The 13,870-nt window shown below is 40.9% G+C and overlaps 1 protein-coding gene across 1 annotated transcript in view; it reads right to left on the bottom strand.

Moving 5' to 3' along the window:
* The window catches only part of mpp7b (MAGUK p55 scaffold protein 7b), a 77,521-nt gene that overhangs the window by 43,883 nt on the left and 19,768 nt on the right, over positions 1–13,870 (bottom strand). The window contains exons 10-11 of the mRNA XM_073849445.1: positions 13,187–13,240; positions 379–389 (exon numbers count right to left, since the gene is read on the bottom strand). Coding sequence (XP_073705546.1) covers positions 379–389; positions 13,187–13,240 — 65 coding nt within the window. The remainder of the gene's footprint in view (positions 1–378; positions 390–13,186; positions 13,241–13,870) is intronic.

The following is a 13,870-nucleotide window of genomic DNA, read 5'->3' as shown; positions in this document are numbered from 1 at the left end:
AACACTGAATACCCTCTATACCTCCAGACTGCTGCCCTCACGCTCCTGAAGCGATGCATGCAGCCACCCTGATGAGCCATTAAATCATCAATAGCAATTTAACATGAGAGAAGTGAGCCAACACAGACACCATATATCCCATGCTGCGGAATCTGGACAGACAATCCGCTAATATGACGGGGAGCGCTTTGTTATGCCTCTTCAGAAACCACACAGCACTCACCTCATCAAGTGCGCAGTCCACATTATCTGCCACAAACGGTACATAAAATGTATGACATATATCATATGTGGTTGGTTACACCAGACTGCATGCTAAAACCATTATCTGCTTGACGAAGACTTTTGGTTGCCATATTACGAAGTCTACTAAGGCACTTGAGCTGCGGCTACCTGACACCGAAAACATTCAAAAGATCTGGAGAAGTAAGCAAGCTTTCTGGAGTTTCAAGCATGCATTAACTATTGGCATGTAGCATGTGGGACTGCATACTGATTAAATAATCTGGTTTGTAAATAGAGCCTGTTTTTAATGTGTCTCTGTTTTTCCATGTCTGGATCTTATTGGGATTTGCTGATACCTTTTCCAGGTTTCCCCAGTTTAATATCCCACCACACCTCTCCCTCATGACCTTTTTCATATCCCACAATACCCTGGGCCTTGTATCTTCGCGTGGTTACTCTGAACAGCACCTCTAAATTTTAGCAGGGGCTTTGCTGAATAGATTTATAGAAGAATGTTGACAATTGCTCAAAAAAGCATCCAGTGCTACCAGAGCTCTCCATCTGTGGCAAAGGCATCCAATTTTCCATCACATACTTGTTGGGTCGCTGCTGTGATAAATCTGAAAATTTGGAGCTGGCAAAATAAGCCCAGTATGGCTTGGTCTCACTGTAATGTCTTAAGCATGTTTTCTTGAGGGACCGCATCCCTGATGCTAGTTTGGCCATTGTGTGTCCTGGAGATTAGCTGTGGACATGCTGGCTTTTGAAGTGGGGTCAAGGTTGCCAAAGAGCTGAAAATGAGGCACGTCTCTGCTAGACTCATCCGGTAGCCTAGCTGCTAAATGAGCACAGTGCATGTTTAGCTCACAGATGGCCTTTATCACTAATGGACCAGCACAAAGCACCCAGTCTGGAGCCATCAAACCGCTCCCATTAGCATGAATGCTCAAACCAGATCAGACTAAATCTAAAACTAATGATCCTCACCTTGAATAAACATCATTCTCATAATGGTGTGGGAACATAATGCAAAAGTACAAATGAAACAGGATGAGATGGATATCTCTAACAACTGTCCTGTTCATCAGCACTGTGACTAAAAGGCCAAGTCACATACAGTTGAAGTTAAATGTTTACATACACCTTGCAGAATCTGCAAAATGTTAATTATTTACCAAAATAAGAGGGATCATACAAAATGCATGTTATTTTTTTATTTTGGACTGACCTGAATAAGATATTTCACATACAAAAAATGTTTACATATAGTCCACAAGACAAAATAATAGTTGAATTTATTAAAATGAGCCCGTTCAAAAGTTTACATACACTTGAATCTTAATACTGTGTTGTTACCTGAATGACCCACAGCTGTTTTTTGTTTTGTTTTGTTTAGAGATAGTTGTTCATGAGTCCCTTGTTTGTCCCTGAACAGTTAAACTGCCTGCTGTTCTTCATAAAAATCCTTAAAAATCATTAATTCTTTGGTTTTTCACAGTGTTGTTTACTTGAACTTTTTCTAGGAACGACTGTATGGTTCTGAGATCCATCGTTTCACACTGAGGACAACTGAGGGACTCATATACAACTATTACAACAAGCAACAAGATGCATTAAGATCAGGGTAAATTTAACTTATTTTGTCCTCTGGGAAACATCTAAGTATCTTTTGTAGCTTCTGAAGGGCAGTACTAAATGAAAAAAAAAAAAGATATTTGGGCAAAATAAGAAAAATGTACACATCTTCATTCTGTTCAATAGTCAATGAGCATTTGAACCTTCTGTAATACTTGCATATGAGTCTCTCAGTTGTCCTCAGCATGACAAGATGGATCTCAAAATCATACAGTCATTGTTGGAAAGGGTTAAAATACACACAAATGTTGAAAAACCAAAGAATTTGTGGGACCTGAAGGATTTTTCTGAAGAACAGCAGGCAATTTAACTGTTCAGGACAAACAAGGGACTCATGAACAACTATAACTAAAAAAAAAAAAAAAAAAAAAACAGCTGTGGATCATTCAGGTAACAACACAGTATTAAGAATCAAGCGTATGCAAACTTTTGAACAGGGTCATTTTTAAAATATATTTAGTCTTGTGGACTATATGTAAACGTCTTTTATGTGAAATATCTTTTTAAATATCTTAATGTAAAAGGTCAGTACTAAATACAAAATAATAATATGCATCTTTAAACAGATTATTTTCCATCAAAAACAATTTTGATTCAATTTGCACATTTTAGGTGTTTTCTGGGAATTGGGCCAGTGGACGGTCAGTGGACCGCAAGTGAGTGGAAGAAAAATGTAATAACAAAAAAAAAAAAAGTTTAATGCAATGATTTTTAAAACATTTAGCAAATGTGTTTTTTGATTTCTTCATTCTGTTGTCTTTTTTCCCTTTTTTTAAAGACTGGTCAAAATATTAACAGCCTTATTTTATTGTTGACAGTACTTTTTAATTGTAATAAAGAAATGAAAAAATAAAAATGTAAATGTTAGTATAGTCCACTTCAGGTTAATTCAACAAACATTAATAGTGCAACATTGTAATTTGTGGAGTTTAATTTTGGAGGTTACAGTTCTGACAAGTAAATTCTCACCTATATGTATGCCACTTATTGCTCCATAGTCCACATCCTCTGGTTATTGAGTGAAAGCAGGATAAAGAGAAACGAGAAAAAAGCGCACTCTAATCAAATAATGATAAATGTGAGATGGAGTCCGGGCAACCCTTAATTAAGAAGTGGTGAAAGAAAGGGGTAATTTGCAATGTTACTGTTTTTTTTTACACATGATGTAAACAAAGACAAAAATACTGGCAAATTAGAGTTGGGTTTCTGTTATGTGACCGTCCTGTAAAGGATGACAAATTACCTTCCATGTTGTCTTTTCAGTGTGCATGAAAGGGCAAGAGAGAGAGAGAAAGAGAGAGAGAGAGTTGATCAGAAATGGCACAACTACAAAAAGTTTTTCAGAGTTTTCTAATACTAAGGAAATACATTCTTATTCTGAGATTACACAGACATCATAGCTATTTGTCAAAGAAAGAAGCTGCACTTACATACAGCAAAAGGCCTAGCACTTCATCAATCAATGTATAATGTATAATCAGTGAGCATGTGATGTCATTTTTACTGCCTAAATTTGGTCCGCCATGGTCACAGAGTTAAATTGCACCCTGACAGTTCACTGACCGCTTATGCATATTACTCACAGGACTTGAATATACTTTCTCAACCTGGCAAGCCCTAAACTGATTGGCTACTAGATGCAACTTTATTTTACTTTATAAACTATTTCAGATAAACCTTAGAAAAACCTTTTAGATAAACCTGTGCTCATCCCTACTCTTTCTTTTGGTGGCTCTACGATGCAAACATGACAAGTTTTTTTTTTTTTTTTTTTTTTTTTTTTTTTTTGTGATTGGTGTGCCATAAAGCGAGAAAAGAAAGAAACATTTCATTATTTTTATTTCTCAAACAGGGCAAGGTAAGTAACATAAATCCAAAGTTAACAGTATGTGTGTGGCCTTGTCTTTAGAAGCCACAATGCAATGGCTGCCAAGGGGCAAGACATGGACGTTCAGTCCAATTGTCCATCATGCTGTGGCCAGGGTGGATTTTTGGAATAGTAATTGCAATTTTCTGTGACCAAGTTCAACTTGTCCTAACCATGTCCTCACCTGCGGTTCACTGGGGAATGATGTGTTTCATGCTTTTACAGAGCCAGTAAAAATGCTGGTGCTGTCTTGAGTTTAACATGTGGCATTTTGGTAACCTTCTGCTTCAACCCAAGCTCTGTGTTTGAGTGTGTTATAGGGGAGGCCGTAAAGTGACCTCGTCGATCATCGCCGTGTGAGGACTCGGAGTCGCAGAGCAGCTGTCACTCTCCTCGCATCCAACCCACAGATGGAGCTTTTATAGGGAAGGCTGTTGCTTTGAACAGACCTACAATGGCTTTTCAAGATGAGATCAAACTATTCCAGATCCATCTATTGGCTTCTTCCTTTTCCACCCCACTTTAATTCCCTCAACAATTTATACTGCAGCAAAATAAAAACTTAGCACAATGGCAACATGTTACTTTGCGTGCAATATTGTGTTTTCATTGTTCAGAAGAACTAGCTCAGATCTACTGTGCATTCTTAAATGCCATACTTTTTATAAAAGCTAAAATGTTTTATTATTTGAGTAAGCAATGAATTTCAGATGAATTACATTTTAATCCAAAATATCACAACACACAAATATATTTATGTACATACATACATACATACATACATATATATATATATATATATATATATATATATATATATATATATATATAATCAAAGATAACATTAACATGCAGTTTTTGAATGACGTTTTTTATTATAAAGGGAAAACAAAATCCAAACCCACATGGCCTTGTGTGAAAAAGTGTTTGCCCCCTAAACTTAACTGGTTGGGCCACCTTCAGCAGCAACTGCAATAAAGCGTTTACGATAACTTGCAATGAGTCTGTTACAGCGCTGTGCAGGAATTTTGGCCCACTCATCTTGGCAGAATTGTTGTAATTCAGCCACATTGGAGGGTTTTCGAGCATGAACTGCCTTTTAAGGTCATGCCACAGCATCTCAATAGGATTCAGGTCAGGACTTTGACTACGCCACTCCAAAGTCTTCATTTTGTTCTTCTTTAGCCATTCAGAGGTGGATTTGCTGGTGTGTTTTGGATCATTGTCCTGCTGCAGAACCCAAGTTCGCTTCAGCTTGAGGCCACGAACAGATGGCCGGACATTGTCCTTTAGGATTTTTTTTTGTAGACAGCTGAATTCATGGTTCCATTTTATCACAGCAAGTCTTCCAGGTCCAGAAGCAGCAAAACAGCCCCAGACACTACCACCACCATATTTTACTGTTGGTATGATGCTTTTTTTTCCCTGAAATGCTGTGTTACTTTTACGCCAGATGTAATGGGACACACACCTTCCAAAAAATTAAACTTTTGTTTAGTCAGTCCACAGAGTATTCTCCCAAAAGTCTTGGGGATCATCAAGATGTGTTCTGGCAAAACTGAGACAAGCCTTTATGTTCTTTTTGCTCAGCAGTGGTTTTCGTCTTGGAACTCTGCCATGCAGGCCATTTTTGCCCAGTCTCTTTCTTATGGTGGAGTCATGAACACTGACCTTAACTGAGGCAAGAGAGGCCTGCAGTTCTTTAGATGTTGTTGTGGGGTCTTTTGTGACCCTCTTGGATGAGTCGTGCGCTCTTGAGGTAATTTTGGTCGGCCGGCCACTCCTGGGAAGGTTCACCACTGTTCCATGTTTTCGCCATTTATGGATAATGGCTCTCACTGTGGTTTGCTGGAGTCCCAAAGCTTTAGAAATGGCTTTATAAACTTTTTCCAGACTGATAGATCTCAATTACTTTCTTTCTCATTTGTTCCTGAATTTCTTTGGATCTCAACATGATGTGTAGCTTTTGAGGATCTTTTGGTCTACTTCACTTTGTCAGGCAGGTCCTATTTAAGTGAGTTCTTGATTGCGAACAGGTGTGCAGTAATCAGGCCTGGGTGTGGCTAGAGAAACTTAACTCAGGTGTGATAAACCACAATTATGTTTTAACAGGGGGGGGCAAACACTTTTTCACACAGGGCTATGTGGGTTTGGATTTTTTTTTACCTTCATAAAAAAACCCTTCATTTAAAAACTGCATGTTGTGTTTACAGTACTTGTGTTATCTTTGATTGATATTTAAATTATGTTTGATGATCTGAAACATTAAAATGTGACAAACATGCAAAAAAATTATTGTAAAATAATATTCATTCATAATATAACAATAAAACTGAGAGAACACCTTTATGTTTGGTTACTTGATAATCATTTTTGTTACACTCTATGAAGTCCGTATTTATAATACATTATAAGGGTATTCTTAAGGCATTATAATGAATTCATAATGCATTTAAATGTTATAATATGTTATATTGAATAATCATAACAGCAATTATAATACATTATAATACTTACGTATTTGAGGTTATAACTTTTAAGAGTATGATTATTTATAACACATGAACACCATATGAAATCAACTTCACTTATAATAGACTATATGTGACCCTGGACCACAAAACCAGTCATAAGGTTAAATTTGACAAAACTGAGATTTATACATCATATGAAAGCTCAATAAATAAGCTTTCTTTTGATGTATGGTTTGTTAGGATAGGACAATATTTGGCCGAGATACATCTATTTGAAATCAGAAATCTGAGGATGCAAAAAAATCAAAAAGACTGAGAAAATCACCTTTAAAGTTCTCCAAATGAAGTTCTTAACAATGCATATTACAAATCAAAAATTACATTTTGATATGTTTACAGTAGGAATTTTACAAAAAATCTTCATGGAACATGAACTTTACCTAATTTCTTAATGATTTTTGGCATAAAAGAAAAATCAAAAATTTTGACCCATGCAATGTATTTTTGGCTATTGCTACAAATATACCCCAGCGACTTAAGACTGGTTTTGTGGTCCAGGGTCACATATCATATTACATTTATTTTTAACACTTTAATTAAATATTATTATAATTGTCAGAGTTCTACCACAGCAAGATCCACCAGCCACGCCCCCTGAAGACACACACACACGTTCACTGTCACCTGATTACTAATTACCTGGATCCAATCAGCTCCCCTTTATATACCCGGACTGAATCATTCCTCGTTGTCTGATCTACCGATCACACCCCTGCATGCTCTTCCCGTGGACTCTATGGTTTCCTGCTTCCATAGTTGGATTCACTTACCTGAGCGCTGGACATCTCAGATAAGAACTATCACCTCAATACCTGCTTCAATATACTTACCAAACCTGTTAATAAACTTACCTTTTATCTTATACTCTCACCTCCGTCTCTGCCTCCCTCTGTGTTGTGACAGAAGATCAGACCAACAACATAATGGACAACGAGGAAACACCTGCACCAGATCAACTCACCGAACTCATCAAAGCCTTCAAAGCGGCGCTAACACCATCTCCCGCGCCGCCATCTGCCTCAGGAAGTCCCATGGCTTTACCAAACACATATTCGGGTGAAGCGGCTGAGTGTAGCGGTTTCCTACTGCAAGTCCAACTCTTCATCAAGATGCAACCACAGCAATTTTCTACGGACGAATCGAAGGTAGCGTTTCTCATTTCCCTACTCACCGGAAAAGCTCTACAATGGGCGAAGTCAATATGGCAAGCTAAAACTCCATTAATTCAGTCTTTTGAGCAATTCACCTGTCATTTCTCTGAGGTTTTCAGTTCGAACACAGATGTACTCACCGTTTCTGATCAGCTCTTCCGACTGCAACAAAGTTCTTCTTCCATCCACGAGTACACTCTCCATTTCCGGACGCTGGCGGCGGCTAGTGGCTGGAATGAGACATCGCTGCTGGGTGCCTATCGTCACGGTCTCCACCCGGATATTCGCGCCGCTATGGCCATCTATGACGACAACATCGGGTTGGAGACCTTTCTACAGCGGGCTACGAGGGTATCCCAGCGCCTAGCCGTCTGCCAGCCACTTGAAACCGCTCCTCAGTCCGCTATGGTGGCAGCTTGCTCTCCAGTACCAGAACCCATGCAAATCGATTCCACACGTCTCTCATGGTCAGAACGTCAACGCCGCATCAAGGAAAGACTCTGCTTATACTGTGGACAACCTGGTCATCTCCTGCGAACCTGTTCTGTTAGACCCCCACGTCCGGTGGTGAGTACTATTCAATCAGACATTGAAACTGCTCACCTGACTCTTATACCTGTGACACTGCGTACTGCTGAACAAGATCTTTGTGTTTCTGCTCTCCTTGACTCAGGCTCATCGGGAAACTTCATCTCCCAAGAATGCATAGATCTCTTACGCTTGCCACGTCACCGCCATAGCCCTGCACTTTCTGTCAAAACCATCCAAGGAAAACCACTCGGACGTGGGCGGATCCGGTATTCTTCACCATACATCACTCTGCAAGTTGGATTATTTCATCAAGAACAAATCAAGTTTCTGGTACTGGAGAACTCCACGGTTGACATCATTCTGGGACGTCCTTGGGTCCATCGCCATCATCCAGAACTCCGCTGGGATCCATGTGATATCATCGGGTGGAGTAAACATTGCCTGAAGAACTGTTTTACCCGTTTACCCTCTCCAGTTTCTGCTCCCCTGACCGTCGCATCAACCAAGATTGAAAGTCCTGAGACTGACAGTAATGTGGAGATCCCAGCGAAGTATGAGGATTACGAGGACGTCTTCAGCAAGCAAGCTGCCACCCAACTTCCTCCTCACCGGCCATGGGACTGTTCCATCGACCTGCTACCTGGGGCTCAATTACCTAAAGGACGCGTCTACCCTTTGTCCAACCCGGAGCGCCAGGCGATGGAGGAGTACATCCAGGAAGCTTTGAAGCAAGGATTCATTCGACCATCCACCTCACCAGCTGCCTCAAGCTTCTTCTTCGTGGGTAAGAAGGATGGAGGTCTCCGTCCCTGCATTGATTACCGTCAACTTAATGCCAACATCCTCCAACAACCATACCCTCTTCCACTCGTTCCTGCCACCCTCGAGGAACTCCATGGGGCTCACATCTTCTCCAAGCTGGACCTGCGGAGTGCTTATAACCTCGTTCGTATTCGTGAGGGAGACGAGTGGAAAACAGCATTCATAACACCTGCTGGCCACTATGAATACCTGGTTATGCCCTACGGTTTGTCCATCAGTCCCTCTGTCTTCCAAACGTTTATGAACGAGGTTTTCAGGGAATTCCTACATAAGTTTGTGGTCGTCTATATTGACGACATTTTGATTTATTCCCGGAACCAGGCAGAACATCGCCAGCACGTCCGTCAGGTCCTTCAAGTCTTGCGCCAACATCAGCTGTACCTCAAGCTTGAGAAGTGTGAGTTCCACCAGACTAAGATTCAGTTCCTGGGTTATAACATCAGCCCCGAGGGTGTGCAAATGAACCTGGAAAAGGTGCAGTCCATCCTGAAATGGCCCAAACCCAGTACAGTCAAGGAACTTCAACGCTTCCTGGGGTTTTCCAACTTCTACCGCCGTAAAGGATTCATAAAGGATTATAGCCTCATCACTGCACCTCTGACCTCCCTCCTACGTGGTCGACCCAAACATCTGGTCTGGACCACCTCTGCCCACGAAGCATTCCAGCAACTTAAGAAGATTTTCAGCACTGCTCCCCTCCTACACCATCCCAACCCCGATCTCCCGTTCGTAGTTGAGGTAGATGCATCCACCATCGGCGTCGGAGCAGTGCTGTCTCAAGCAGCTGGTGAGTCCACTCTCCTCCATCCCTGTGCCTACTACTCCAAGAAACTGTCTCCGGAGGAGCAAAATTACGATGTAGGCAATCGTGAGTTACTTGCCATCAAACTCGCCTTGGAGGAGTGGCGTCATTGGCTGGAAGGGGCTAACCATCCGTTTACCATCATCACGGACCATAAAAACCTTCGAGAAGCCAAACGACTCAACCCCCGCCAAGCCAGATGGGCATTATTCTTCACACGTTTCCAGTTCAAGATCACCTACCGTCCCGGATCCAAGAACATTCCTGCTGATGCTCTATCCAGACAATTCTCCCACGATGCCGTGGTTGAGCCAGAAAACATCATTCCCATAGATCTCATTGTTAGCCCCATCCAATGGGACATTGACACCTGGATCCACGAAGCCACTCTCCAAGAGCCTGCTCCGCCGGAATGTCCAGAAGGTAAAACCTACGTACCCAGCTCCCAGTGTCAACACCTTCTGGACACAGTTCACCAGTCTCCGGGCTCTGGACACCCAGGTAGCAGACGGACCCTCTCGCTCATCCAATCTCGGTACTGGTGGTCCAGTATGACCCGGGATATCATCAGGTACGTCCAAAGCTGCTCAGTCTGTGCCACCTCTAATACTCCTCGTCATCTGCCCACAGGAAAGCTGGTGCCACTACCCATCCCGCAGAGACCCTGGTCCCATCTCGGGGTTGACTTTGTGACGGACCTCCCAGAATCTGAAGGTAACACCTGCGTGCTGGTTGTAGTGGACCGTTTCTCCAAGGCCTGCAAATTTATCCCCTTGGCAGGCCTACCTACGGCTATGAACACCGCCGAGTTACTCTTCCAGCACGTATTCCGTCACTTTGGTCTCCCCGAGGAGATTGTGTCGGACCGGGGTCCACAATTCATCTCGCATGTATGGAAATCAATTTTCAAGTCACTTGGTGTTTCTGTTAATCTCTCATCAGGATATCACCCACAGACCAACGGCCAGACTGAGAGGAAGATCCAGGAGCTTGGACGTTACCTCCGGTCATACTGTTCTGCTGACCAACACAGCTGGAGCAGGTTCCTCCCGTGGGCCGAGTATGCACAGAACTCCCTACGCCAAGAGACCACCGGACTAACTTCCTTCCAGTGCATACTCGGTTTTCAGCCACCGCTGTTTCCCTGGACGGAGGAACCCACGAATGTTCCAGCTGTAGACTACTGGTTCCGAGAGAGCGAGAGAGTGTGGGACTCATCAACATCTACAACGAGCCATCCGACGCCACAAGGAATTCGCCGATGTTCGTAGAAGACCCACCCCATTATACCAACCTGGAGACAAGGTGTGGTTATCTACGAGAGACATCAGGCTGAGGTTACCGTGCAAAAAGATGAGTCCCCGCTACATCGGTCCATTCGAGGTCCTGAGGCAGATCAACGAAGTGACATATCAGCTTCAGCTCCCACCCAGGTACAGAATCCATCCCACCTTTCATGTGTCACTCCTTAAACCGTACTTTCCCTCTGCCACAGATAATCCTGGAGCTGAAGCTGATACCCCTCCTCCAGAGATCCTGGATCAACCTTCCATCTACACCGTGAGTGAGATCCTGGATTCCCGACGTCAGGGCAACCGCCTGGAATATCTGATCGACTGGGAGGGGTACGGACCGGAGGAAAGATCATGGGTGGCCAGAGACGATATCCTCGATCCACAACTTCTGACGGACTTCCACCAGAGCCACCCAGAACGTCCTGCCCCTCGCGGTCGAGGTCGTCCTCGACGTCGGAGAGGGGCGTCGGGAGCCGCCCCTGGAGGAGGGGGTAATGTCAGAGTTCTACCACAGCAAGATCCACCAGCCATGCCCCCTGAAGACACACACACACGTTCACTGTCACCTGATTACTAATTACTAACCTGGATCCAATCAGCTCCCCTTTATATACCCGGACTGAATCATTCCTCGTTGTCTGATCTACCGAACACACCCCTGCATGTTCTTCCCGTGGACTCTATGGTTTCCTGGTTCCATAGTTGGATTCACTTACCTGAACGCTGGACATCTCAGATAAGAACTATCACCTCAATACCTGCTTCAATATACTTACCAAACCTGTTAATAAACTTACCTTTTATCTTATACTCTCACCTCCGTCTCTGCCTCCCTCTGTGTTGTGACAATAATTACTTATAAGTGGTCTTTGTCTGCTAAGTAATATAGCAAATGTGTCATATTATACATTCGTCTGTTATACCTGATCTTATGGCTGTTTGAGAAAAAAAAAATATTATAATTACTTATAATTATATGGTCTTTGTCTGCTAAGTAAAATGGCAAGATATGAGACTTATAATACATTATAACTATAAGAAGTATAATCCATTATAACTTAAGTGGATGAAACGTTTTCATTGTGTGTTATAAATTATCATACTCTTAAAAGCTATAACCACAAATAAGTAAATATTATAATACATTAAATCTGTCCTTATGAATACTCATGAGATGGTATAACATATTATAAGTAGTTTTTTTTTTGCATTGCAAAATGCATTGTTAATTTATTATAATGCCTTAAGAATTTCCTTATAATATATTATAAATACAGGCTTCATAGAAAGTGTTACCTCATTTTTTCTATCGCACTATTGAAAAAAATCTATAGAACTGCTGTCATCCTAAGTACAAATCCAAAATATGAATATATATATGTATATGTATATGTATATGTATATATGCTGTCTTTGCTTAGTCCATGTGCAATTCCTTAACAAAAAAGATTGACTGAAAGAAGACTGTTCTGAACAGTGCGTCTGCAACCTTTCCAATGGCTTAGTATGAATGTGTTCACACGTAGTAAAACATTTTTTAATATGTCCGGCAGAGCCACTGTGATTTACAGCACTTCCTTAGACTTTATCAGGTCATTTATTCAGCTCACGTCTCCAGAGAGCAGCTCCAGGAAGATGCCTGGCACCCTTAGAAACACTCTCATCTCTGTCACTGACAGTTTTTGTAGTGATCTTAAGTGTGACATCACTCCATTTCCACTATCATTTCCACATCACTTTTAACACAATGTGGGATGTTAAGGATTCATTCTTTATGTATTTCATCCAACATGAGCTCAAAAATAACAGCACTTTTTTTTTCGTAAATGTTAAAAATGACCCTGAAAAGTGTTCTGTTAATTTTATGTTTTATAGGCTAGTTGTGGTATTTTATGTCTTTATATAGCGTATATACAGTAGGCCTACTATTTGGTACATTGAATGCTGTGTGGAAGTTTATGCAGAGATGTTTTTTAATGGATTTATTTAATTGAACTAATAACATTAATTGGACTTCCAGTTATTTCATATGAGACATCTGAGAAACACATACTATCTTAACGCAGGCTTAGAAAAAGTGCACAATGAGGGTGCAAAACAACTAAAATGACAAAAGGTACACCCTGCTGCCATTTTGGGCTTAAGTAAATGTGCACAGCAGCAGTCACAAGTCTGCTAGTGCACATCAAGTGCACCATTTGGGACAGGGCCAGAGAGATTGAATATTTTTAGCATTTGAATTTTGCAATTGATGTCTTATTTGCAGTTTAATTACTGCTCAGTTTAGTTAATGTCAAGGATTTTTGAACTTACCGCCAAATAACTTCAACTCTCTCAGTGGGTGGAACAGAACTGCAGGCCTTTGTAAAGTCACTCTCCTGTAGGGAAACATAGAAACCATGCTAAAAACATCAACATCTCGGCTAGCACAGGAAAATTCCTCATAAATATTGTAAAGCTGTCTATTCAAAGTCAAATGAAGTTCAATCTCACATAGTCAAAACACTTAAGCCTACTCTTGCTCAAAATTGTTCAAATGTTGGAGATTCTTATGCTCACCAAAGCTGCATTCACTCAAAAATACAGTAATAAGCATAATAGTGTAAAATATTTAATGTATTTAAAAAATATATATTTATTTCTGTGATGGCAAAGCTGAATTTTTCAGCAAACATTTTAGTCTTAAGTGTCACATGTTTCTTGAGAAATCATTTTAATATGCTGATTTGGTGCTCAAGAAACATGTCTTATTATTATCACAATTAAAAACAGTTGTGCTGCCTAATATTTGTGGAAGCTGTGATCTTTTTCAGCATTCTTTAATAATAGAAAGTTCAAAAGAACAATATTTATTTGATTTTTTTTAAACGCAACAATGACTTTACTGATACTTTCATTCCATTTCAATGCATCTTTGCTTTATAAAACAACAAATAACAAAACAAAATTAAACAAAAAAAAAAAACAGTATTTCTGACCCCAAACCTTTTAAGGGTAGTGCATATTAT

Source organism: Garra rufa, chromosome 10, assembly GCF_049309525.1.
Source record: "Garra rufa chromosome 10, GarRuf1.0, whole genome shotgun sequence".
NCBI lineage: Eukaryota > Metazoa > Chordata > Actinopteri > Cypriniformes > Cyprinidae > Garra > Garra rufa.
The sequence above is the reverse complement of the archived record's forward strand: the minus strand, read 5'-3'. Positions and strand labels throughout refer to the sequence as shown.